The sequence below is a fragment of the Neodothiora populina genome (genome assembly GCF_041146345.1).
Source record: "Neodothiora populina strain CPC 39397 chromosome Unknown canker_contig_16, whole genome shotgun sequence".
Taxonomy (NCBI): Eukaryota; Fungi; Ascomycota; class Dothideomycetes; order Dothideales; family Dothioraceae; genus Neodothiora; species Neodothiora populina.
Window position 1 is genome coordinate 782,520 of NW_027191409.1, and position 22,322 is coordinate 804,841.

The following is a 22,322-nucleotide window of genomic DNA, read 5'->3' on the forward strand; positions in this document are numbered from 1 at the left end:
GAGAGGATTGAAAGCGAGCAAAGAAGGGCGGAGGATTCTCCTCGAGCGATCACTTGTCAAAACATAGAGAGAAGCTCCCGAATTACGCGCTAAAACAACAATTCAATTAATAAGGTAGGTACCTCCAAAGTCTCAACCTCCGCCTTGGCACTAACCACACCTCTCCCCCTCCCATCTTATACAATTCACTGCCCCCTAGATCATCCACGACAGACAAGAGTCCGACCAAGTCCCTTCTGTCGAGTACACATCACTAATACTGAGAATTGCTATCGTACAATATGGTTCAAGTGTAAACAAGGTAAGTAACAGCAAGGTAAGGTAGATATTCGCTTGATGATAAACTACGTCACTCGACATCAAGTTCAAGTCCATTCCGACATCTCTTCTTTCTGACAACGCCATTGCTATCACAAACCCTTCATTGTCGTCTTTCGACTAGAACATAGCACGATACCATGGACGACGAGAACAGCAACAAAGAGCGTCAAGCCGCCGAGCTCACCCTCCTCGAGACCATGTACCCTACCGAGTTCGCATGGAGGAGTAATCCACCTCCAGATCTAACTCGGTCTGACTTTGCGGATCCCGTCTTTGCTCTGACTCTACATCGTGCGTGTACACTTCCCTTCTTTCGATCCTGATATATGTCCACCTCCAAGGCTCAACGGTACAAGTTCTGCCACTTTTACAAAACTTGAACTTTCCTACTTCTCGAGACCATGTCCATTGCATGCTGAATCCCAAACCTGCTTTGACCTCCGATCGCGAGTTCACCTTGTCTGAATATTCGCATCGACAAACCCTGTCCTTTGCTGTCTCCCTTCTCTTTCTTCTCCCAGCAGGATGATCGTTTCTCTGTCCATCAAACCAACACAAAAAGCAGCATCATTCACCCTCGAATTCACTCTACCAAAGACCTACCCCTCGACAGACAAACCCTCAGTCTACCTCTCGTGCGGCGAGACAATACCAACCTCAACCCGAAAACAGTCTCGAGCAGCGCTTGCCTCGATAATAGCCGACCAACCCTCCGACACCGAGATTCCAGACTTGATAACCACTTCCTTCCTGGACATCTTGTCCAAATTCACTTCCAACGACGACGACGACGACGACCAAGAGAACAAACACACTGACTCCGACCCCTCAGCCACAAACCCCTCGAACTCAACCTCCCCACAACGAACAAAACAAGTCACAATCTGGTCCCATCACCTCCTCTCAACCACGAAACGCAAACAAATCACCTCATGGTCCCGCGAGCTGTCTCTGCACGGCTACTCACGGCCAGGCCATCCAGGCGCCGTCTTCGCAGAAGGACCAGAAGACGGCATCGACGAGTTCATTGCTCGGCTCAAGGCGCTGCGATGGCAGGCTTTGCAGGTCCGGAGCGAGTGTTCCGTCGAGCGAAGCATGTTCTGTTCTCGGGGTGACGGTGGGGCTGCGGGGACGTCAGAGGGGGTAGGGATCGTCGAAATGCAGAGTTTGGGAGAGATTGTCGAGGCGCTGAGGAAGAGAGATGAGGGTGTCGCTGCGGGATTCTTGGAGGCGATGAAGATTGCCTCTTCCTCGTCATCATCTTCTTGACATTATCTTGTTCTATTCATGTATGTCTTCGAGCTGCTAGCTGCAGTATCGACTTTTCATTCTGCGGTGTCGATTGGACTATCTACCTCTAATCTGTCACTATCTGTCACTATCCCGACTAAGCACCGCACCAGCACTCGACACGACGATTCTCATGTATATCGCACAGTGCGCAAAGGAGGGTCAGGGTGAAACGCGACACTAAGACACGCGAGTAATGAACACCAGAACACGGGGAGTGACGAAAGAATACCTATATAACCATTTGATGTTCGGAGCACAGATCGATACCTTACTTTCACTGTAAGGGTTTTGACATGATCTAGATGTTCTCTGTGCTGTTGCTGTTACTGCTATCGAGATAGTCAACACCATAGCAAAAGCTTCATCTCTCAACACCTAGGAAGAGTCTGACAAAAGGAGACACAGAAGGACCTAACACGAACAATAAATCGGGTGAATCACATGAGAGAAAGCCAAAAAAAAAAGAACAAATAAGAGGTTAAGAGTGTATTCACAAAGTCATCAATGCTCAAACAAAACAAAAAGAAGCGATTGAATTTAAAGGAAATCCATCATAGGAATGCAGCGTGTTTGGCAGAAACTGTCTTGTCTTGGTAGGCTCTGATGGATCACTACCGCGAAGAAGAGGGGACTTTCATCAGTGCCCCCTCACCCTTCTCCTCGTCACTATTGCTATTTGAACCATCCTGCATCAGTCCAGCCAGATGTTCTTTGAGCGTCTCCCCTTTATTTTTGATGGCCAGAATAAGATGATTTGAAAAAGAGAAAAAAAGGGTTTCGGACACTTATGCATTATCCAAACGCCGCCGATGAACAAGAACAAATCCACTCGAGTGAGATATCAGAGGGAAAGGAAGAAGAAAGAAAAAGAACCCGACAAGCAAAAAAGAAACATTGCCCCCTTCATCACCATCCCCCGTTGTCCCAATAGTCCGTGTGTGATAGAAAAGAAAAGCAACAAACGAAATACGAAAATTAATGTCCTGGCGTCCAGGCTATTGGTGAACAAGTAGTAAAAAGTCAGACTTTAGATGTCTGGTATCGCTGTCCCTTCAGAACTCCGACGACTTTTATCCAAGCCTGTGTCTTTTTGTTTACCTAGGCATCTGAACTGGTCGTCTGGTCTTGACAAGGAACGGAGAAGGCATCTCGTCCCTCTCCGGATCCCAAAGCGGTGCCCTGTCCAAGGCACCACCACTTCTGATGGGCACCTTGCTGAGGTCGTTACCGCTGCTTGTACGCTCTGGCGACGGGATGCCGCCTCTTGCTTGTGCAAGCTCGACAAGAGTGCGTCCTTTGCTCTTGATGCCCTGCTCGAGGTTGTTGCGGTGTACTGCACGAATCATGTCTTCTTTGCCTCCCTTCTTCGCGGCCAGCGCAGTGGGCGATGGCTGCGCAGGTGCTGACGGGGCTTTGCGGGTGGGACTCACGGCTGCGAGGCCCCTGTTCAGACGAGTGGTACGTGTTGGTGAAGAAGTCGCTATCGTTGCACTCCTGTCCGTGGGTGTGTTTCTCTGCGTTCCGTTGGCTGCAAAGTTTGGACCAGACTTCAGGCGTCCTTGCATCTGTGCTGGTACGGTACGCTGCCTCAGGAAGCCTGGTCGTCCACCGGCGCCTGTAGTGACTGTGGAGTTGGCGAGTGTCTTGAAAGGGTCCGCGTGCGGTTTCGCGCGGGTCGGTGACCCTGCATCAGATCCAAAATCATCGTCATCTTCGTCCTCCTCGTCGACGATTTCGTGAGCAGGGAAAAGAGGAATGTTTCTGTCGCGAAGATTGCGATCGAAGGAGTTGTCGTCTCTCGTGAAAGCAGGCTGTCTAAGTCTGCTGCTCTGAGCTTGCGCCGTCCTGCGTGGTGATAGTGACAGTGAGGCAATGCTCATCGGGCTAGGGTCAGCCATGTTTACGTCCATTGGACTTTGAGCGACTTCCTGTGAGCCTGCAAAGGTTCTCGCGCGGGTGAACGGCGTCCGGCCGGACTTCCTGACTGGCTTATTCCTCTGCATCAGAGGCGAGTCTTCGAGAGACAGAGAAGTCAGGTCTGCCGATGGTACTTCGTCTTCTAATTCGCCAATAGTGTGCAACGAGCTACCTCCCTCACTGAGCGCAGGGGGAGTCGAAGACCGAGGCACGTCGAGGTCTTGCCGGTCCGTAGATGCAGTTGAGCACGATGCACATAGACTACTTTGTGATGATGCGTTCGATGCGAGCCTCCGGTTGACCTCCTCTTGCACTTGCTCTTCGAACAGGGCCCGATAATGTTCCCGCATCTTCTCTCCCGCCATATCGACTTGGCGTGTAATTTCGAGGGCCGCCTTGGCCTCCCATTCGAGGCGCAATTGGTGGTCCAGTTTCTCATGCATGGCTTCGTTTTCCGCTTCTAATTTGGCGATTGTCTCTTGTGCAGCGCGCAAGGCTGTGATGGCGTTTTCCTTGGCGGTGATGTGTTGTTGTAGTACCATAGCCCCCTCCTGAGTCTTTCGGACGAGTTTGACTCGTGGTAGATTGAGCAGAGCGGCGGTGTCGGGCCTAGAGTTGGGATTGACCTGCAGACAGGCAGAGATGACATCGCTGAGTTCCTTCGAATACATGCGGGGCAGAGGTGCGACCTTGCCCAACTTGATCTTTTGGATGAGTTCAAGGTGAGTGCGTGCGTTGAAGGGCGGTTCTCTCGTGCAGAGTTCATAAATGATGCAGCCCAGGGACCAGATATCTGAGTAGAGTGAGTAACGCTCGGCAGCGCAGATCTCCGGAGACATGTAAAACGGAGTGCCGACGTAGGTCGATGCAAAGTCGTGTGATAGAATGATCTTGGACAGACCAAAGTCTCCAAGCTTGACCGAATTGTTATCTCCCAAGAAGACTGTAGAGGATGGTTAGTATCGTCGATGCATGCTGGACATGATTGAATTCGTGACTTACCATTTTCCGGCTTCAGATCCCGATGCAAGATCATGTGATGTGATTGTTTACTCTTCAATGGAAGGGCATTTCTGGTCAATCCGAGCGCGTTACTGTTGACCTCTGGTGGATCCTCTCCGTAGTGGCATCGGTAAAGGGCGCCGACGATCTGAGAAAAGATCGTCCAAACAAATTCCTCGTCTGCATATTCGTTCCTCGCCTTCAGATCCTTGATCATGATACCAAGGTCTCCATTACCGCAATATTCCATGTACAGATGCAAGTCATGTGATGCTTTAAGGTGTTCACGCTCGTAATAGGCGACGATGTTGGGGTGGCGGAGACGACGTAGAATCTCGAGTTCAGCCTGGAGTTGCTCTCGCTCCTTCTGAGACATTCTCGAGTAACATATTTCCTTTCGACAGAGGATCTGCATTCAACACATCAGCAAGGAGTCCCAGACGATACATGTCGACGAGATCCACCACTCACCAGGCCGTCTGCCTTTCTGCGGACCTTACGGATGATACCAAACGATCCCTGGCCTATGTATATCATGTCGTGTCAGTAGACTATAACACACATCAACACCCTTGCATGGGATATGTCTATACGTACCAATCTTGCTCAGGACCTCGTACTTCTCTGCCTCAGTGTCTGCCATTGCCACTGCTCTATGCTGGTGGTGGATGCTCGCTAAATGAATGCGCTCTGAATGCTGTTGCTAAGATGTCAAAGGTAATGAGGTACAAAGTCAGGCGACACGGGTAAGCATTATGCAAGGCAAAGCGATGGTCAATTGGAGATGAGGAAAAAAAGGTACAAAGTTCAAAGACTGGAGTGTTAGGTAGTGGTCTGGGAGAGGATGGATGATGGGGTGCATGCAAGGCACGAACCTACTGATTCCTGTCGTATATGCTGCTTGCAATACTCGCACCCTGATCTGTTTTCCATCGTCAACACACTGACCCAGCAACGCAGGCCTTGGCGGCCCGAGGGGACCTGCGCCTGCTTTATTTTCGCAGACCGGAACTTTGACTTTGCTTCTTTTCCCACGTTTCTGCCGCCGCCGTCGCCCGTCCGCTGCCCGTCCCAGGGTCCATCATGACGGCATTTGCGAGCGCCACCACGCACCACGGTGGAACCAGTGGACAGAGAATCATTCGTCAGTTGGTCGTCAAGTGCTGTAGGATATCTGAGTTGTTCGTCAGTGCGCAGCCTCTCGTAATTATAGGCGCATGGCTTGTACCTTTTCGGAGAGTTATGTGAAACGTTCTACTGCTGTAGTCCGCCACACCAGAGAGAGAATATAAAAAACAAATATCCCATACTGAAACGAGGTACATTCTTACCGAGATCATGGCTGGTGTGATCAAGAAACACGAGCTCGAAGCAGCCCTTCACGCCGAGCACCAAGACATCTCATCTGGCCGATTAAAGGATGAGAACCCTCTGGACTTTAGTGATGATTTCCGAATCTTGTGCGAAGCTTGTAGGCGGGGCGATCTGAAGGTGTGTCAGGAACAAATTACGCTTGGAGTAAACATCAATGCAAGAGATCGTTTCGATTACACTCCGCTGATCCTGGTGAGTCGTCATTGTTTTCCCTGTTGCTTCCTATCGCATTCAAAAATCATAAACAACATCCTATTGTCTCCACGCCACCCTTTTGATCACTTATTGCTAAGGCGTCATACCAAGGCTAGCTTGTGCGGTCACTTTGAAGTAGTCCAGCTGTTACTCGAGTCAGGCGCTCTCTGTGAAAGAGACACCTTCCAAGGCGAAAGATGTTTATACAATGCCTTGAATGATCGTATCCGCAATCTGCTGCTGCGATACGACTACTCAAAGTCAACCGATCCTCTCCAACCCTTGGCGGCGCACATCACATCGGTTCTGTACCGAGACGAACCGCAGACGTCCGACATTACCGTCACTACTTACGACTCCACCTTCAATCTACACAAGTTCTTGTTGTCTGCGAGGTCGCCCTACTTTGCCAGCAAGCTAGCGGCAGCTCCAGACACAACATCGTGGAAGTTACCACCCAAGATCCCCTCGCAGTCCTTTGCCACTGCCATCCGCTATCTGTATTTTGGCGAAGTGTCTGCAACTCCTGCAGACGGAGAGGAGGAACAGGCTATCCTGACTGGCATTGACAAAATTGGCAAGTATCTGGAGATTGACCGATTGCTCGAAAACATCCTAGAGGCGGGCGACAGGCGTCTTGCAAGACAGCGAAGAGCCGAAGAAGTCAGCCGGGGAAGAGATCAGCTAGCAACTTGGTTCCGCAGCAATGTCCTGAAGCACAAGGTCGAAGTGGATTCGGCCAAGGCTGATGATGTGAAATGGGATCGAAACAATGCTATCTTCGCCGACGTCTTACTTCGCACAGACATTCCTAGTGATGAACACGAGGAAGAGGATGGTGGCAAATCCAATACCCAACAAGCAGAAAGTGCGCAGAACGGTATACCCATTGGTAACTTTGCTGCGGCCTCGAGTGCAGACAATAACACCTCATCATCGAAAACCAAGAAGTCGGTGCTATTCCCCGCCCATCGCGCCATGCTGTTGCGCTCCGAATTCTTCAGCACCATGTTCTCCTCCCCATTCAGAGAAGCTCAATCGACCCAACACCTTCAAATCATCCCCATAGACTGCAGCCCGCAAGTTCTGGAAATAGTTTTGACTTATCTTTACACCGAGAAGGCGGACTTTTCCCTGGATATCGCCGTCGAAGTTCTCTTCGCTGCAGACTTGCTTTTCATTGAGAAGCTGAAACAGCGTGCCGCAGTCATCATATCTACTCTGGGCAACGGCACCGCTTCTATTGTGGAAGCTGAAAATCCTCGTGGCGAGACAGATCTCGAGGAGCTCATCGACATCTACGACGTTGTAAGAGCTGGATGGGACACACGTGTGCACAGACTCGAGGAGTTTGGCGCTCGCTACATGGCTTTCAGGCTCGAGCGATACATTGATGAGCCTGAGTTTGCGCAGCTTGTCAGGGAGAGTGCGGCACGTATTAAGAGCCGACAAGAGACGGATACTGTCGAACTTATCGATGAGTATGCTACCCTGATCTGCTGTCTGACATGACATCCACTTATAAACCCTCTACTAACAATTACCTTAGTATACGCTACTATCTTTCGGATCGTTTCCGACTCCGTATGGAAGAGTCCGGCTTGGAGCAAATGACCGAAGAGCAAGAGGCGGAAGACAACGAGTGTGCAGAGAACCTGCCGAGTAAACATGTCTTTGATAAAGATGCTATCCATGACAAGTCCAATGATATGGAGACGTATGTCGATGGGGGTGTAATTCGTACCCTTGACGGCGAGCTTGCAGGAGACGAGTTCGCTCAGGACGCCATGAATTACCAGATCTTGCTGGGCAAGATCGATAACCTCTTGGAGAATCTGAAGCTAGATGCTTAGATATACATGTGTGTGTGTACATATATCCGCATAGAGACGATTCATTGCAATACCACACTCCTGGCGAGCAAAGTCCCTCACCCTTGCAGACAATTTGAAGCACAACACCCCTCATCTGTACCAAAAGGTAGAATCACACATGGTAGCTGTCACAATATATGATTCGTACTCCATAGAGCATCTCACAGCTCACATAAACGGCTACGTGCATCCTGCATTACCATGCCTTATGCAGGTCCGCATAATCATGGGCCATGCATGTCAGCAAGGGCTGGGCTTTGCTGCATCAATACGAGTCCCCACTTTGCTCTTATAGTGTCACATGAGCGTTGGATTCACGTACCCTATGCAGTATAAAGAAAATCATTTGGCGCAGGCTCGATAAAACTCGACCGACAATGCATTGTTGATAAATTGTATGCTATGGCGCTATTTCGTTACTTGCGCCTTTGAACTGCGGGATGTGCAACCCTTTCTGTCTACCTGCCTATTTCTGATCCGTTTCGAGTGTTTTGAACATCGATCATGCGTCCCTAGCAACGCGTTGCTTGCTGTATATTGTATTGATGGCCCAGGCTTTCTCTGTCGTCTACTAATGTTTGTAGGGAGAGAACCTCAAGGCTACCTTACTGATCTGAGGTCTGACTCTATGATAGTAGTGCAGCTGTGTGGATCGCTATGGCTGATCATGCGTATAGATTTCATCCGCCATATGATGGGTTGCCTAACCTGGTCGCTCTTTCTAAGGTAGGCATGGGTTAAATTTACCACATGACTACTTTGCGCCTGACCTAGGCTACTATTGCTGAGGATATTTCATCCACCTCACGACCTTCTCTTGGTGACGTTGCTACAGACTACTTCTAATCTGGATGCTCACGCCCGACCAACAAGTAATGACGGACTCGATTAGACCTGCTCGCAGAAGGCGATCCCGCCACAGAAAATCTGCCGCGCCTAGACATGTTCCTCTCGAAATCAGAGTGAGTAATCGACAGGCGAAGGGCTCGTACATGTATATTCGAGTCACGAGCGAGGCAGATGGGGAACGATTCTTGCGAATGGTCGATGATTCGATCAGAACGAATCCAAGGGATCCGGTTGTCATGTTAGTTTGTTTCCTTTTGCTTGTATCCTTGAGCATATTTATTGAGACTTTCGAGTTAACTACTACTAAATGCATATCTGACTTCTGTTTAGAAACATCAATGGCTATCAACCGTGGTTGCAGGGTGTGCTCAGAGCTGCCATCAATGATCGTTGGTCAGAACTACCGGACCTCAACAGAGAATTACAATTCGCGGATACAGTAAAGTTCCCCGAGAAAGCCAACAAGCGCTCCAAAGGAGACTTGCCGTGGTCCTTTGTGGTAGATGAGATGAACATTCCAAAAGTCTACTATTGGAGCTTCGGCGAGACGCCACCCGGCTATCAATACACTTCCAATGTGGACAACTATAGATTCCGTGTCGCTGTATGGACGTGTGCACGTGAAGCATACCGTCTGGCTGATAGAGTCCCGGTCACAATCATTTTCACGCAACCTACGGAACCTGGTGAATTTGTCTCGCGCAACCTCCTTTTCCCTCATCTGCTCGCCGAGGATGACTTTGCTTGGCCACGTACAGATGAGGAAGGGGTCTCCTGGATCTTCCTCCAACTGTATCTCGTCTCGTTATCGATCTGCAACACCTCTGGCTGACTCGACATAGATATTGGCTTTTGACGGACTGGCAGAACATCGTGCGAGAGATAGAACGGGGAATTGAAGAAGCTGCAGGTCTCCAAACAACATGCTCGTGGCCGATCGAATACTAACTTGAGTTTCAGGAGATTAACAGTCGAGGTCGAAAAACCCCCGTGAAGCTTCGTACAAGAGAGATGCACAAGCAAGTGGATCGAATATTCGAATTGAAAGAGTATCTTCGCTTTCACGAGCGGTGCTTCAAAAAGCTTTTGAGGCTCAGGGCATCTAACCCGAGATCAATCGACGGCGAAGAGGATCCGATCTGGGATGAGATGGCCGATACTATTGAAGATCTTGATCAATGGGACTACTATATGGACTCCTTGAAAGAAAGGTTCAACAACCTTATTGAGCTTGTGCGCAATTCCAACCCATGAGTATCTCCGGCACACTGACAAGTCGCCCAGGAGTTCAACATAGAAAATGCCAATCAATCAGATTACTCTCGATTCCTCTCGATTATCGCTGCTCTATATCTTCCAATCTCGTTCCTAGCGGTCAGTAGCAGCGCTCGCTATATGTAAACTCACAGCTGATATGTCGTAGTCCATCTTCGGGATCACGACCCTCACAGTCCCCGCCATTGTTTACTTATGGATTGCGATCCCGCTACTTGTGGTCAGCCTGATAGGGATTCTCTTGGTCCCGTGGGTCATGAACCGATTCCATCGAATCTACTACCCGCTAGAAGAGATAAACCTACAGCTCCCACGTCAAAGCTTCACCATGCTTGGCGAAGAGTTGCCAGATAGTGCAGATAACCCATCTGACGTACTGGCAGAGACTCGGGGGCGAGATCTGAGCCGGATACGCGATGCCGCGAGCGACATGTCTCCTCCACGCTCAAGCTCGAGGCCAAGAGTCAAGCCGCCGACCAAACGAGGCCAGAGTAGAGATGACGAGAAGGTGTGAAGCCGGCAGATCACAGGTGCACAACAGCGGCCATAGAAGCCAAGAAATTATGCCCTGATAAGCATCGCATCCTCGCCACGATGTGCGTGATCGTCCGAAGGCTAGCCAAAGAATTTGATGCATATCTTCGTACCTCAGTGGTGAGCATCTACTGTGAACGCACAGTGCATATGAGATTAAATGCGGGGTCAATATTTACTGTTGCTTCGCCTCGCAAATTTGTATTTGTACAAGTACTAGCTGCTCGTACTACGGTACAGTACTCAAGGTATACGGAGTTACCAACCTTACCTTGATACCTACCTCAACGGGGGAGCATGACCTTTTCAAGACACACCAACCCTCAGTATTGGCGAGAAGCCTCTGGCGCTCGGCGAGAGCTCCATGGTATAGCTGTCTTGGAGCTAAATTAGCTTGACTTCTGATTGCGCCAGGTCATATGCGATGGGCAGTTCCTGATAGGCTTTATCTGTGTACCATAAGGTAACTGAGGGAGCCAGAGACTGACGCTCCTACACGAGTAGCGTCTATGTTGGTTGTACCTAGCATGTCTCTTGGAGAGTACATATTAAGCTCCGATAGCTCACAGCAATACTGCAACCTGGACGAGTACTTTGCACGTCGTCTGCAGGGTTGGAGGGAAGACACGCGAGGTGGAGGGGTATGCTATGATGATGCAATACGAACAATTCATCTGCACATGCACATAACTCCATGTTTCATGAAGATGGTGATAATATAACTCGGAGGGTGACGTTCTAATCTTGACGGGAGGGCCGGAATGAGTTGCTGACATACGGGAAGCGAAGTGGTACAGTCACTCAGCTCATACAACCCCACCCGACATCCGACCACATCATTCGATGTCGGATGACGCTCGGACCGAACGACAGTGGAAGGATGTTTCAGAGAGCTTTATCTGTTCTGCAGAGCCGGGAATCAGTATGCAAAGCAGACGATTAAGCTCAAACGCGAGGCGTTCGTACGACGTGTACCAGAAGCACTACTGCATGGAGGGTAGGGATAGACCACTGGGGGAGTGTTCGATTGGCTGGCCATCATGCACACCGGGTATACCCCGCAGACGCTATGACCACAGCGGCGCGGATCTGCTGCTGAAATGGTGTGGGGACAATTCTTAGCTCCATGGCTCAGGGTCCTTCAAGATGAGGTACATTAAACGACACTCCACCTTCTCTTTCCCTTCTTTCTCAGTTAATTCCAATCCTGCCTTCCTTCCACTTGTGGCTTTTCTTTGATACTCGACTACTCAACCCTGCTCATCCTTTGTCAAGGAGTAAAGCTTCCACCGATTGGCACAGGAAGCCGCTTTGTTCGAAGCTGACGGGGCGATAACAGGCTGACATCATCATATAGTGCAAGCACAGAAGAAGCCTCAGCAGCCGGTGCAGTCCTGCCCAATCAGGCTACGACTTCCGACTTGTTGACTGACCACGTGCTTGTGCTTGTATTTGTCGTTCCTGCTCGTTTATTTTATTCGTTCCTGCCTTGCCTTTCTGTCTAGATATCATTCATCTTGTCAATTGTCAATTGCACAAGACACATTTGAACATTCAACACCATGAGCGACCAGACCAATCACTCGCCACCCAACGGCCCGGCTACTCGTCGTCGCTCTTCGTTTGCCGGCCAGGCATTTGCCGGCCTCTTCGGAGGCCGCAATCGTTCGACTTCACAATCAGACGCCAACTACAGCCCACCTGGACAATACACCGGACCCATCACTGCTGCTGCTGCCCAGGCAAATCAACGGCGTCTTTCGGTCTCGACTCTCGGCGTCGGCACTTCACCACCCGGCTCCGGAGCCTACTTTGTCGGCAGAGCCAGAAGAGATAGCGTCTCCAGCTCCGCTGCGGATGAGTCGGCTGTCGAGGAAGAACTGTCGTCTGCCACCGTCAGTCAGCCAGCCACTCCATTCGCCCGTCGTGCCAGCTTCGGAGCCCGTGCCTTGAGGGACATGAACAAGAATGGTGGCGGGAACGGTGGAAACAACGGAAGCAATGGTAGAGTCTCCACCTCAACCATCCCTGAAGAAGATAGCACCTTGTACTGTTTTTCAGATGGCGGCGGCGGTGGCGGCGAAGGCGGGAAGAAAGGTCGATCCTCTCCCATCGACGTAGCTGGCAGTGGTAGATACACCAGCCCAACTACCGCCAAGGGTCGAGGTTTGTCTTCTTCCTCGACCAGAACTGCGGGCGGACTTGGCTTCGTTTCGTCGTTTGTCCTTCACAGTCCCCGCGACGATGTGCTGACGTTTCGCGATCGTACAGAATCTGGTTTCAACTGGGCTGACAACATGCGTACTCGTGCCGAGCGTACCTCTTTCGGTGGTGCTACTCAGATGGGCACTTCCCCAGTCATGGGCAGCCACCACCGGGCCAAGAGCGTCGCTGTCATGGACCAGCCTGTGCGTGAGTCACCCAGAGCTGCCCCTCCACTTGACTACACACAAGAGAGGATCCTCAAGGGTGATTTCTACATGGATTGATTGAAGCTCTGATTCGACATAACGAAACGTACGACCGGCCACCACTAATGCTTGACACATCTACTACTGGATCTTTGGTACGATTGCTGGACGACAGTGCGCTCGTCGTCTTCGACAAGGTAGCGTACACACCAATCGCTGCGGAACGTGACTGGAACTGCACTTGTATGCGTCAGAGAGAAGCCACGATGCCAATCTGGCCCTTCCGCGATGTTCCGGCGTTGTTGTTTCTCTAGCTTGCTGAAAGCAGGACACCGAGAAAGACAGTGTTCTTGAACTGCTACAACCGAGCGTTGCTTTCGTTGTTCGTCTGGGCTCGATTGCTTTTATGTATCGAAGAGCTTCATGCAAGTCTATTGTGCGCGACAGCACGAAGGACAAGGGCGTTTCTTGTGTAGCATTGACACTTATGACTTGACATGATTTGAAGAGGAAATTGGCCGTCCACGAGCCTGAACTGGGTCTGGTGGATCGAGGAGGACATCGAGACAAGCACTGAAATACTGCAGACTACTCGATCTTGAAGACAGAACTTCAGACGAGGGAGCTACAGCATCTTTGCTAATAGGCTTCGAATACGATGTATCGAACAATGCAAATATCACAAAAGAGGGTGGGGGTGGGTAGAAAGGACCTGGTGCAGGTAGCGAATGGGTGGCGATAACAAGCGATGGAAGAAAGTCTTACGATATACGAACTCCAGCATACAGTTTACACGAAATGACCCTTTTGACCACGAGATTCACTTGCAATCCCCACTCCACTATCAAGCATGATTGATTTTCTGCTCATGTGTCGTGTCATTCACAACCGTCTCCTGAATGCATGTATAACCGCTCATGTCCATCTCGAGTGCATTTCACCCAGTGACCAAGTCTACCCACCCAACCCCCCTTGTTGTTCACAAGTACCCATGACTCGTACCCGACAAGAGCATATCCGCCACCTCCCCTGAATCCCTCGCCCAGAACACATTATCCCTCTTTCGTTTTGTTTTCGCCCCCATGTCCTCTCCATCCAAAATCAACAGCGACGCAGACGTCGTCGACTTCTCTACCGCTTTTGCTGCTGCTGCTGCTGCTGCTGCTGCTGCTGTTTCCGAAGAAGGATCATCCGGTGCAAGGACAACCTCGTCACCACACTGCGCGTCCGCAACGTTCTTGGCAAACTCAGTGATATGCGGCACAGAGACGCCTAGGCGGGTCAAGGTGTCTGCTAGCTCTCTCTGTGAGGAAGACGATGGCGAGGCGGTGGAGTGGGGTCGAGTAGGATCAGGAACAGAAAGGGAAGGAGAAGAAGAAGAAGAAGAAGGGTCCGAGTCGCCGCGGATACAGATGCCCATGTCTGCTGCTAGGAGACATTCGAGGTCTGTGGTTGAGTCGCCTATGTATATCACGTAGGGGCCGGTGGGTGGTGGGTCCAGTGCTGCCGGGTCTGCAGCTGTTGTTGTTGCGGGGCTTGTAGAAGAAAGAGAGACAGAGTCAAGACGGGCAATACAGTGAGGTGGTAAATGGGCCAATTTATCCGCCGACGTCCTGATTGGGTCTGGAGCTGAAGAAACAAGGCTCGGGATCTCATTCGCTCTAATCTCCATCTGCGCCACTAAGTCGTCGAGTCGTTGATGCCGCCGCTCCGATGTGGCTTCCTTCGTCTCGGGCAGAGGATCTCGACTATACTCGTGAGCGATACATGCTCGGAGTGCAGAGCGGATGAAGGTGGCGCTCCAGTTGACGCTCAGAATACTGACGTGGTCGACGACGTGGAAGTGTTTACGTGCGGCGGTTTCTTCGTCCTCGGGTGCGCAGAGTCGGAATAGCTCTTCCCATCCTCTACGGAGCTTCACTTCTCCGTTGTCGACGACGTGGGATACGGTGCGGCTTACGTCTTGGGTCGAGATATGGTCGAATAAGCCTGAGGCTTGAACACGCTCTGCGCTCGCTTGCTCCATAGTCGCCAAGGAGGCTAGCCAGTGGCGTTCTGCGTATACTGTGCATCTGTCTGCTGTTTGTGGAAGATAAGTCGAAGAGTGGGTTGTGTAGTCTGACATGTAGGCATCTAGAAACTCCGACCATGGCGGGACAGACGGCGTTGCTGGATCGTTGTTCTGCTGATGCTGCAGAAGGGAACGGTGACGGTCATAGCCTATCTGACCCACTAGTGTCGTCGTGTCTTTCTGAGTGAGTGTGCCATCAAAGTCCAGGATCAGATGGATCGGGCGACGGGTGTGCCGATGGAATTGTCTTGTGGTTGACATGGTGTGACGTTGTGTGAAAATCGGACAGGGTTGCCCTTGAGACAGCCAGCTTTTCAAGGGTCGCAGTGTTTTCATCACCTAATTGATATATATTACGTTACTGGCTGATGCTTCTCGGGATTACAAATAACAAAGAACGTAAGAACCACTGTCTGGTAGATGTGGTAGTATGCCGAGGAGTGCACAAACACAAAATCACCATTGTCTCAGTAAAACCTTGAGATACCAAATATGCATTCGGTATCGCATGCCGATCAAGACTAGGGATGGTGCAGAAATATGTCATGTGTGAGCTGTTACCTACCTGGACGAATAAGTCTATGATTGCCTGTCTACATTCGTAGATCGCGTCTCAAGGTGTCACTCAAGAATTATTGAGAGAGTGTGAGAGAGAGAGAGAGAGAGACAGACCCTTGTTCAAAACAGCAACCAGAGGTGTGGTTCGACGTGCTAAGTGTTGGTTACACGCCTGAGATACTGTATACCGTACACTGCAGCGGGATATACAAGTACAAGCACAGCAAGGGACATGGGAGCGTCATTGATTCTCCACACATTTTTTCTGCGGGGCGGGGGAGACGAACGATAACAGTACATCGTAAATAAATACCCTGGACTTTTTGCATACCGCATACACAATTGATGTAATATTGTTGCATGTTCCTCTGCACTTTGGACATCTGATCTCAATTCTGTTCACATCCTCCGTAGTCGTGATCCTCTACGCTCCCAACAGCAGCAGCCTTCGTCTATATATATCCTCTCCAAACACTGGCTGTATTTGTTCATCCATTTGATACGTATACATACTGAATATTGCACTTTAATTCCTCGAGTGCGGCAGTAGAGGCAGTCATGGCGCCTGATTTCCAGCCCAAAGTCGATGTCGGCCGACATACAAAGTACTTTCTGCGGTGTCTCAAGACGTGGGTTGCGTGTATCTAGCTGTCCTATCGCTGAGTGCTGACGGTATATCGCAGATATCTACCAACGGCTGTAAGAGTCCTCGACCACGGACTCACACACTTCCTGAGTCCCGTCATATAACCATGAGAAAACAACCAGAGAACAAACACGAAATAGAAACACAAAACTAACATGTCTCGGATCATCCACAGTACCAATCAAATGACTCCAACCGCATGTCCCTAGCCTTCTTCACCCTCGCCGGCCTCGATCTCCTCGGCACCCTAGACAACAACATCAGCGCCGAGCAACGCAGCGACTACATAGCCTGGATCTACGCCTTACAACACCCCTCAGGCGGCTTCCGTGCCTTTCCAGGAACAGACCTAGGACCAGACCACACGACGCCCCTAAACGCGCACTGGGACCCGGCCAATCTCCCCGCCACCTACTTCGCTCTGTCATCACTCCTGGTCCTCGGCGACGACCTGCGCAGAGTAGCGCGAAAGGAGACCCTGGCATGGCTGAAAGCACTGCAGCGCCCCGACGGCAGTTTTGGCGAAACGATAGGACAAGGCGGCACAGTGCACGGCGGCACGGATTCGAGATTCGGGTATTGCGCCATGAGCGTGCGCTTCATCCTGCGCGGAAACAGCGAAGAGGGTTCGGAAGCAGAGGGCGTGGCTGATGTAGACCTCGATGCGTTCGTCGAGTGCATCCGCGCGGCGGAAACATACGATGGCGGGATCAGCGACGCGCCGTTCCATGAGGCTCACGCTGGATTCACGTATTGTACCGTCGCGGCGCTGAACCTCACCGGGCGATTAGATACTTCCACATCGACATACAATCCACCAGCATCGTCACAAAACCCCTCGAAATCCGTCGCGCCCACGCACCCCGCCCGAGTCCTGCACTGGCTCGTCTCGCGACAGACAGCGACCATCTCGCCCGAAGACGAAGACGACACGTACGGCGACGAGACGGACACGCCCGAAACCTGCCACGACGCGCACACGTTCGTGCACCAGGAAGTGTTTGTGTCGAAGCGCGGCAAAGAAAGCTTCGAGGGGCGGCCGAGCCACAGTTTCGATGTGGACTGGACGGGGTTCAATGGGCGCTGCAACAAGATTGCGGATACTTGCTATGCGTTCTGGGTTGGGGCTTCGTTGAATGTGTGTTTCTTTCCTCTCCTCTTCTGCATTATATACGTGCAGAAACAAGACTGACACCTACATAACCAGATCATGAACCATTCCTCCCTGACATCAACCACCTCGCTGCGCCGCTACCTGCTCGAGAAGACCGCGCACAGAACCCTGGGCGGCTTCGGCAAACTCGCCGGCGACCTGCCTGATATCTACCACAGCTGTCTCGGGCTGGCCGCGTTGAGTCTCACTGGCGATGAAGACCTGAAAGCGTTGGATGCCAGTTTATGTATCAGTCAGGAGGCCAGGGGCAGACTCGATGCGATTTGGGCGAGATGGGGGCGAGCTTCTTGCGATAGCCGAAGCTAGCTAGCAACAGCAGCGAGATAGGAACTGGCTGAACGCCGTCTCTTTCGCTTGTTGCAGGGAACAACAAAGAGAAGAGAAAAAAGACAGCTCATCACACCTGCCCCCAATGAAACCTCTCCGTCCCAGTCCACCTCGTCCACGCGTACGTGCCAGCCCACACGACCGAGTCGATCGTGAACTGCATCCCCACGCACAACCCTATTTTACTCACGTATCCACTCGTCAGCGCCCAGTCTACACTCCCCGCTGCTCCTCCGGATGCCCCATCACCCGACGAGACCAGTGGCCTCGCAGCACGGCCAAAGGGACCCTGACCCGGTGAGTAAAACCTCGGCGGAGACGAAGAAGGCAAGCGCCCTCGGAGTGTGCTTCTCACGGCACCCGGAGCCGCTGCGAAAGACGATGCGAGCGCCCGCAGGAAGAGAGACTCGAGAGGAAGGAAAAGGAGCTGGTCGAGCAGACTGTCGAGATTGAAAGCGAGGAAGTGAGAGGGGAGTGTCGCGAGACTAGTGGTACGATGTGTGCGGGTCGGAGTATTGCTGTTGTCGTCGTTGGTGGGCAGGATTCTGTTTCGGTTCTGGAGTGGCGGAGCAGGATATGATAATCGAGATGATGGTGACGAGAACGAGGGACCGAATATGTGGCCGTCTTCGTTGTCGTCGTCTTCTTCTTCTTCGTTGGTTTCTTTTGGCTTGACCGATGACCAGCCGACTGTGTAGAGCACCCGATCTCTGAGCCTGGTCAGCGGCAACAAATATGACGGCGGACTTTTCAATGGCCATTCGTCAAAATCGGCTGGTCTGCGGACTTGATCTCCAGGTCCCGTGATGAGTTTGTCTGGACACAGCGGCAAGGCACCGTAGCCGAGAGAAATGGTCTGAGAGAATATGTTCGAGCACGCCCACAGCGAGGCTGGCGAGAGTAGGACAGACAGAAGCCTCGACCCCAAAGGAGCAGGATCGGCTCGCTCAAGCCACGCCCATCGGAGAGCCGATGTTGGGCTCCACGGTAGAAGGGAGATCAAGGGCGTTGATGACACAAATCCCAATTGCTGCAGCGCTGCCGAGACGGCCAACGGCGATAGAAAGATCTGAGCGGCAATGAGAAGGCCAGAGTTCAGTCGATCTATCCAGCGTAGCATTCTCTGTCGACCAGGCCGCCGAAATCGTAGATGGAATGGGAGCTCGCATAATTTCATATGGGCCTCTTCTAGCGCGTATTCAAATATTATGGCCAGCAACTGACCGCCAAGCTCGGGTAATGCGCCGACCATCAGATAGGCACATGCTCTGCGAAAGCCACTCGATGTAAAAGTGCGCCATTCTGACCTCAAAAGCAGTGAGAATGGCAGCCTACTGTCTATGACCCCAGCCTGGTCATGTCGTTAGTGAAGACTCCACCAGCGAGAGCTTGATACACATACTTGTATGCGTCTTCGCAAGGCAATGAGCCAGAACGAACTAGCATGGCGGATGCACTCAGAGATGATGCGAGCGGTTTCACCAAGATTGTTCTCCGATTCTCGAATCACTTTCCATTCCTCGTCTGAGAGGCTCACTGTACCACTGGTTCCACGGGCTTCTTTATTTTTCTTCTCACAGACACCGACAGCGGCCAGCACTTCGTTCTTGGCCGCGATCTGGGCTTCTGCCCTGTGTTTGGCATCCTCGTTGATAGGATTACCTTTGATGTCATGACGTTGAGAATAGAAGTTCTCTTCGTTTTCGTCTGCTGTCATGTCCTGCTGCTCATTGTCTGACGGTGCGGCAGGTATTGGCTCGTAAGCAGATCGCCCCTGTTGGCAATCAGGGATATGCTACAATTGTAGAAGTATGAAATAGGGGATGCATCGTTTTGCAGGAAAGCGGACAAGCAGACAAATGAAGAGACAGTGATCTGAACACGAGACGGTGTTAACAACTTACAAGAGCTAGCTTTGTGAGGTAAGCTTGTCCACCCATAATGATAGAATCACAAGATAGTAGATATACAAAGTTAGGCAGTCAAGGGTGAACTATGGACCTTCCATCGAGTGCTAGTTCAGATCCAGAGACCATCGTCTCAGCAGGATCTTGCAGACATCGTCAACGACATCCACAGCTCGAGATATGAGGAAAAACAAAGTGGATCGACTACCAGACGACAACCAGGCCTACCTTGAGACGTGCAACAACAAGATACCATCGTGTATTCAGAGACAATTCGGCTGGCAAGTAGAAGCGGATGGCGGAAGTTGTGTCGCCGAAAAGCCCGACAGAAAAACTCTTGGCGAAGTTTATCCAAAAAATCCCAGGGCCAAGACCGATTTTTTATAGCAGAAGAAGAAGCATCGGCGCGCAGCATTCACTCAGTGTTCAGAAAGACTTCCCTTTTCCTACCCGCCCATCGCCCCCGATACTGAACGGGTAGAAGAAGAGAAGGAATCAAGCCAGACAATGTCGAGCTTCTTTACCAAGCCGGCGTCTCTGAAAAGAAAGAGGAACGATGGCCTAGGCGCACCTCGACCGGCGGCAAGACGACAGGCAAACAAGCAAGACGACAACGGCAGTCGCCCACAGAAGAGGAGAGAAGCCCGCGATGATGACTCTGTGTCTTCCGGTAGCTCAGACGATGAGGCCGCAGGGCTAGAGGACGAGGCTGGCAGTTCGTCCTCGGAGTCAGAGGCCGACGAAGATGCAGCTGGCAAACGCACAAGACTCGCCGAGAGATACCTCCAGAACACCCGAGCAGAGATCTTAGCCGAAGGCTTCGATGCAAAGGACATTGATGCCGAACTCCTCGCTGAGCGCATGGGCGAGAGACTGAAGGAGGACACCGCCGAGTCAAAGGGAAAAATACACAGATGGATTGCAAACGACTACGACTGGAGAAGCGCCGAACACACGCAGTTCCGGTCCGACACACTCGCGACGACTGGAGTCGCATGTTGCCCTCCCTTTGTATACACCGTCTCCAAAGACATGATCTTGACCAAGTGGGAGCTACCACCCAAGCAAGAGACATCAACGAGCAAGAGCCAGCAGAGAGTGAAGCCGAAAAGAGTGGCCTTTGCCAAGGGCAATGGCAAGAAATCTGACGACTGGGACTACAAATACCACACTGGCGCGATCCTATGCGTAGCTGCCTCTATGGACGGCAAATTCGTAGCCACCGGAGGCGAAGACAAAAAACTCATTGTATGGGATGCCGAGACTCTGAAACCCCTCAAGGTCTTTACACACCATCGGGATTCTGTCACATCGCTTGCTTTCCGCCGTTATACAAATCAGCTCTACTCCGCCAGCAAGGACCGCACCATCAAGACATGGAGCTTGGACGAACTGGCCTACGTGGAGACGCTTTTCGGTCACCAGGACGAGGTGGTGGATGTCGCAGCGTTGAACGAGGAGAAGTGCGTGACGGTCGGTGCGAGAGACAGGACAGCAAGATACTGGCGCATTGTGGAGGAGAGCCAACTCGTCTTTCGTGGCGGCGGCAACACCAACAGTGCCTCGGCAAGGAGAAAAAGAGGCGAGGATGGCTCTACGACAGAAATCAAGTCATACAACGAAGGATGCATTGACCGAGTCGCCATGGTCGACGAAGAGACTTTCGTCACCGGATCAGATAACGGCACCATCTCATTGTGGAACATCCAGAAGAAAAAGGCAGTCTTCAACCTACCATTGGCACATGGCCTGGATCCACCACCTAGGCCCGAAGACGTGAGCGCCGAAGCCGACCCCGAGAACGACGTCAGCGTCTTCCGGGAGGAGCAACCCCGATGGATCACCGCACTTGAAACCATTCCCTTCACCAACATCATGATCAGTGGCAGCTGGGACGGTCAAGTGCGAGCATGGAAGATCAGCGAGGACAAACGAAGGATCGAGCCCTTGGGTCCCGTCGGCTGCAAGATGCAGAAAGTCACAAAATTCACCGACAACGACGACGGAGAAGTCATCGGCGCGGAGGCAGACGAGACATTGCTCGAGAGCCCGACAGTGCGCGGCGTGATAAACGACCTCGCCGTCTTCGAGCGTGGCGACAGGGGTCAAGATGGGATCAGCATCGTCGCCGCCATCGGCAAGGAACACCGCCTGGGACGGTGGTACAACTTGCCTGGAAAGAACTACTCGATGCTGTTCAAGATCTCCAAACAAGCTGTCAACGGCACGCTGGAGAACGGCCACACAGAGTAGTCGTCTGAAGAAAGCGCATATGGTGGAAAAAAGCAGGGGTTAGATTCATTAGCGACTCGAGCGAGCTATATACTTCTTTATACATTATGCATATACCCGCGCCCGCAACGAGTGCGCAAAATACGCAACATCAAGCACACCATCCTTTTGACTTAATAGTGTTGCTCGACCAGTCCAGACACACCATTGGTGTTTTGGCAGCGTTGGAATGACATGACAAAAGTAACCCGTGTGTAGACATAATGACCATACGAAGTGACCTTCCAGCAAATACTTGGTTTACCGAAACAACGCAGCACAGGTACGTAAAGAATTCGCGTTGACAAGCCGAGAATTTTTTT

General features: G+C 51.5%; 8 protein-coding genes across 9 annotated transcripts; 6 read left to right on the forward strand and 2 right to left on the reverse strand.

Moving 5' to 3' along the window:
- Positions 1–458: 458 nt before the first annotated feature.
- Positions 459–1,590, forward strand: AAFC00_003602 (uncharacterized protein; the record flags this gene model as incomplete). The annotated part of the gene is made up of 2 exons (XM_069343100.1): positions 459–612; positions 887–1,590. The coding sequence occupies 2 exons, from the start codon at positions 459–461 to the stop codon at positions 1,588–1,590; spliced, it is 858 nt and encodes a 285-aa protein (XP_069200913.1).
- A 1,118-nt stretch (positions 1,591–2,708) lies between these two features.
- On the reverse strand, positions 2,709–5,176 carry AAFC00_003603 (uncharacterized protein; the record flags this gene model as incomplete). Its single annotated transcript, XM_069343101.1, has 4 exons — positions 2,709–4,474; positions 4,534–4,942; positions 5,005–5,057; positions 5,131–5,176. 4 exons carry the CDS (start codon positions 5,174–5,176, stop codon positions 2,709–2,711), a joined length of 2,274 nt encoding a protein of 757 aa, XP_069200914.1.
- A 695-nt stretch (positions 5,177–5,871) lies between these two features.
- Positions 5,872–7,955, forward strand: AAFC00_003604 (uncharacterized protein; the record flags this gene model as incomplete). Its single annotated transcript, XM_069343102.1, has 3 exons — positions 5,872–6,099; positions 6,214–7,583; positions 7,652–7,955. The coding sequence occupies 3 exons, from the start codon at positions 5,872–5,874 to the stop codon at positions 7,953–7,955; spliced, it is 1,902 nt and encodes a 633-aa protein (XP_069200915.1).
- Positions 7,956–8,851: 896 nt separating this feature from the next.
- On the forward strand, positions 8,852–10,614 carry AAFC00_003605 (uncharacterized protein; the record flags this gene model as incomplete). Its single annotated transcript, XM_069348098.1, has 6 exons — positions 8,852–9,063; positions 9,156–9,617; positions 9,668–9,731; positions 9,786–10,058; positions 10,110–10,199; positions 10,249–10,614. The coding sequence occupies 6 exons, from the start codon at positions 8,852–8,854 to the stop codon at positions 10,612–10,614; spliced, it is 1,467 nt and encodes a 488-aa protein (XP_069200916.1).
- Positions 10,615–12,196: 1,582 nt separating this feature from the next.
- AAFC00_003606 (uncharacterized protein) lies at positions 12,197–13,123 on the forward strand (the record flags this gene model as incomplete). Of its 2 annotated transcripts, XM_069343104.1 has the most annotated exons (2): positions 12,197–12,638; positions 12,906–13,123. In XM_069343104.1, the coding sequence occupies 2 exons, from the start codon at positions 12,197–12,199 to the stop codon at positions 13,121–13,123; spliced, it is 660 nt and encodes a 219-aa protein (XP_069200918.1). The 2 variants fall into 2 exon arrangements, with proteins under 2 accessions (XP_069200918.1, XP_069200917.1); XM_069343103.1 differs by having other exon boundaries at positions 12,197–13,123.
- Positions 13,124–16,232: 3,109 nt separating this feature from the next.
- Positions 16,233–17,800, forward strand: AAFC00_003607 (uncharacterized protein; the record flags this gene model as incomplete). Its single annotated transcript, XM_069343105.1, has 4 exons — positions 16,233–16,303; positions 16,358–16,373; positions 16,496–17,458; positions 17,528–17,800. The coding sequence occupies 4 exons, from the start codon at positions 16,233–16,235 to the stop codon at positions 17,798–17,800; spliced, it is 1,323 nt and encodes a 440-aa protein (XP_069200919.1).
- Positions 17,801–17,891: 91 nt separating this feature from the next.
- AAFC00_003608 (uncharacterized protein) lies at positions 17,892–19,761 on the reverse strand (the record flags this gene model as incomplete). The annotated part of the gene is made up of 3 exons (XM_069343106.1): positions 17,892–19,172; positions 19,224–19,595; positions 19,726–19,761. The coding sequence occupies 3 exons, from the start codon at positions 19,759–19,761 to the stop codon at positions 17,892–17,894; spliced, it is 1,689 nt and encodes a 562-aa protein (XP_069200920.1).
- A 474-nt stretch (positions 19,762–20,235) lies between these two features.
- AAFC00_003609 (uncharacterized protein) lies at positions 20,236–21,981 on the forward strand (the record flags this gene model as incomplete). The annotated part of the gene is made up of 1 exon (XM_069343107.1): positions 20,236–21,981. The coding sequence occupies one exon, from the start codon at positions 20,236–20,238 to the stop codon at positions 21,979–21,981; it is 1,746 nt and encodes a 581-aa protein (XP_069200921.1).
- Positions 21,982–22,322: the final 341 nt, after the last annotated feature.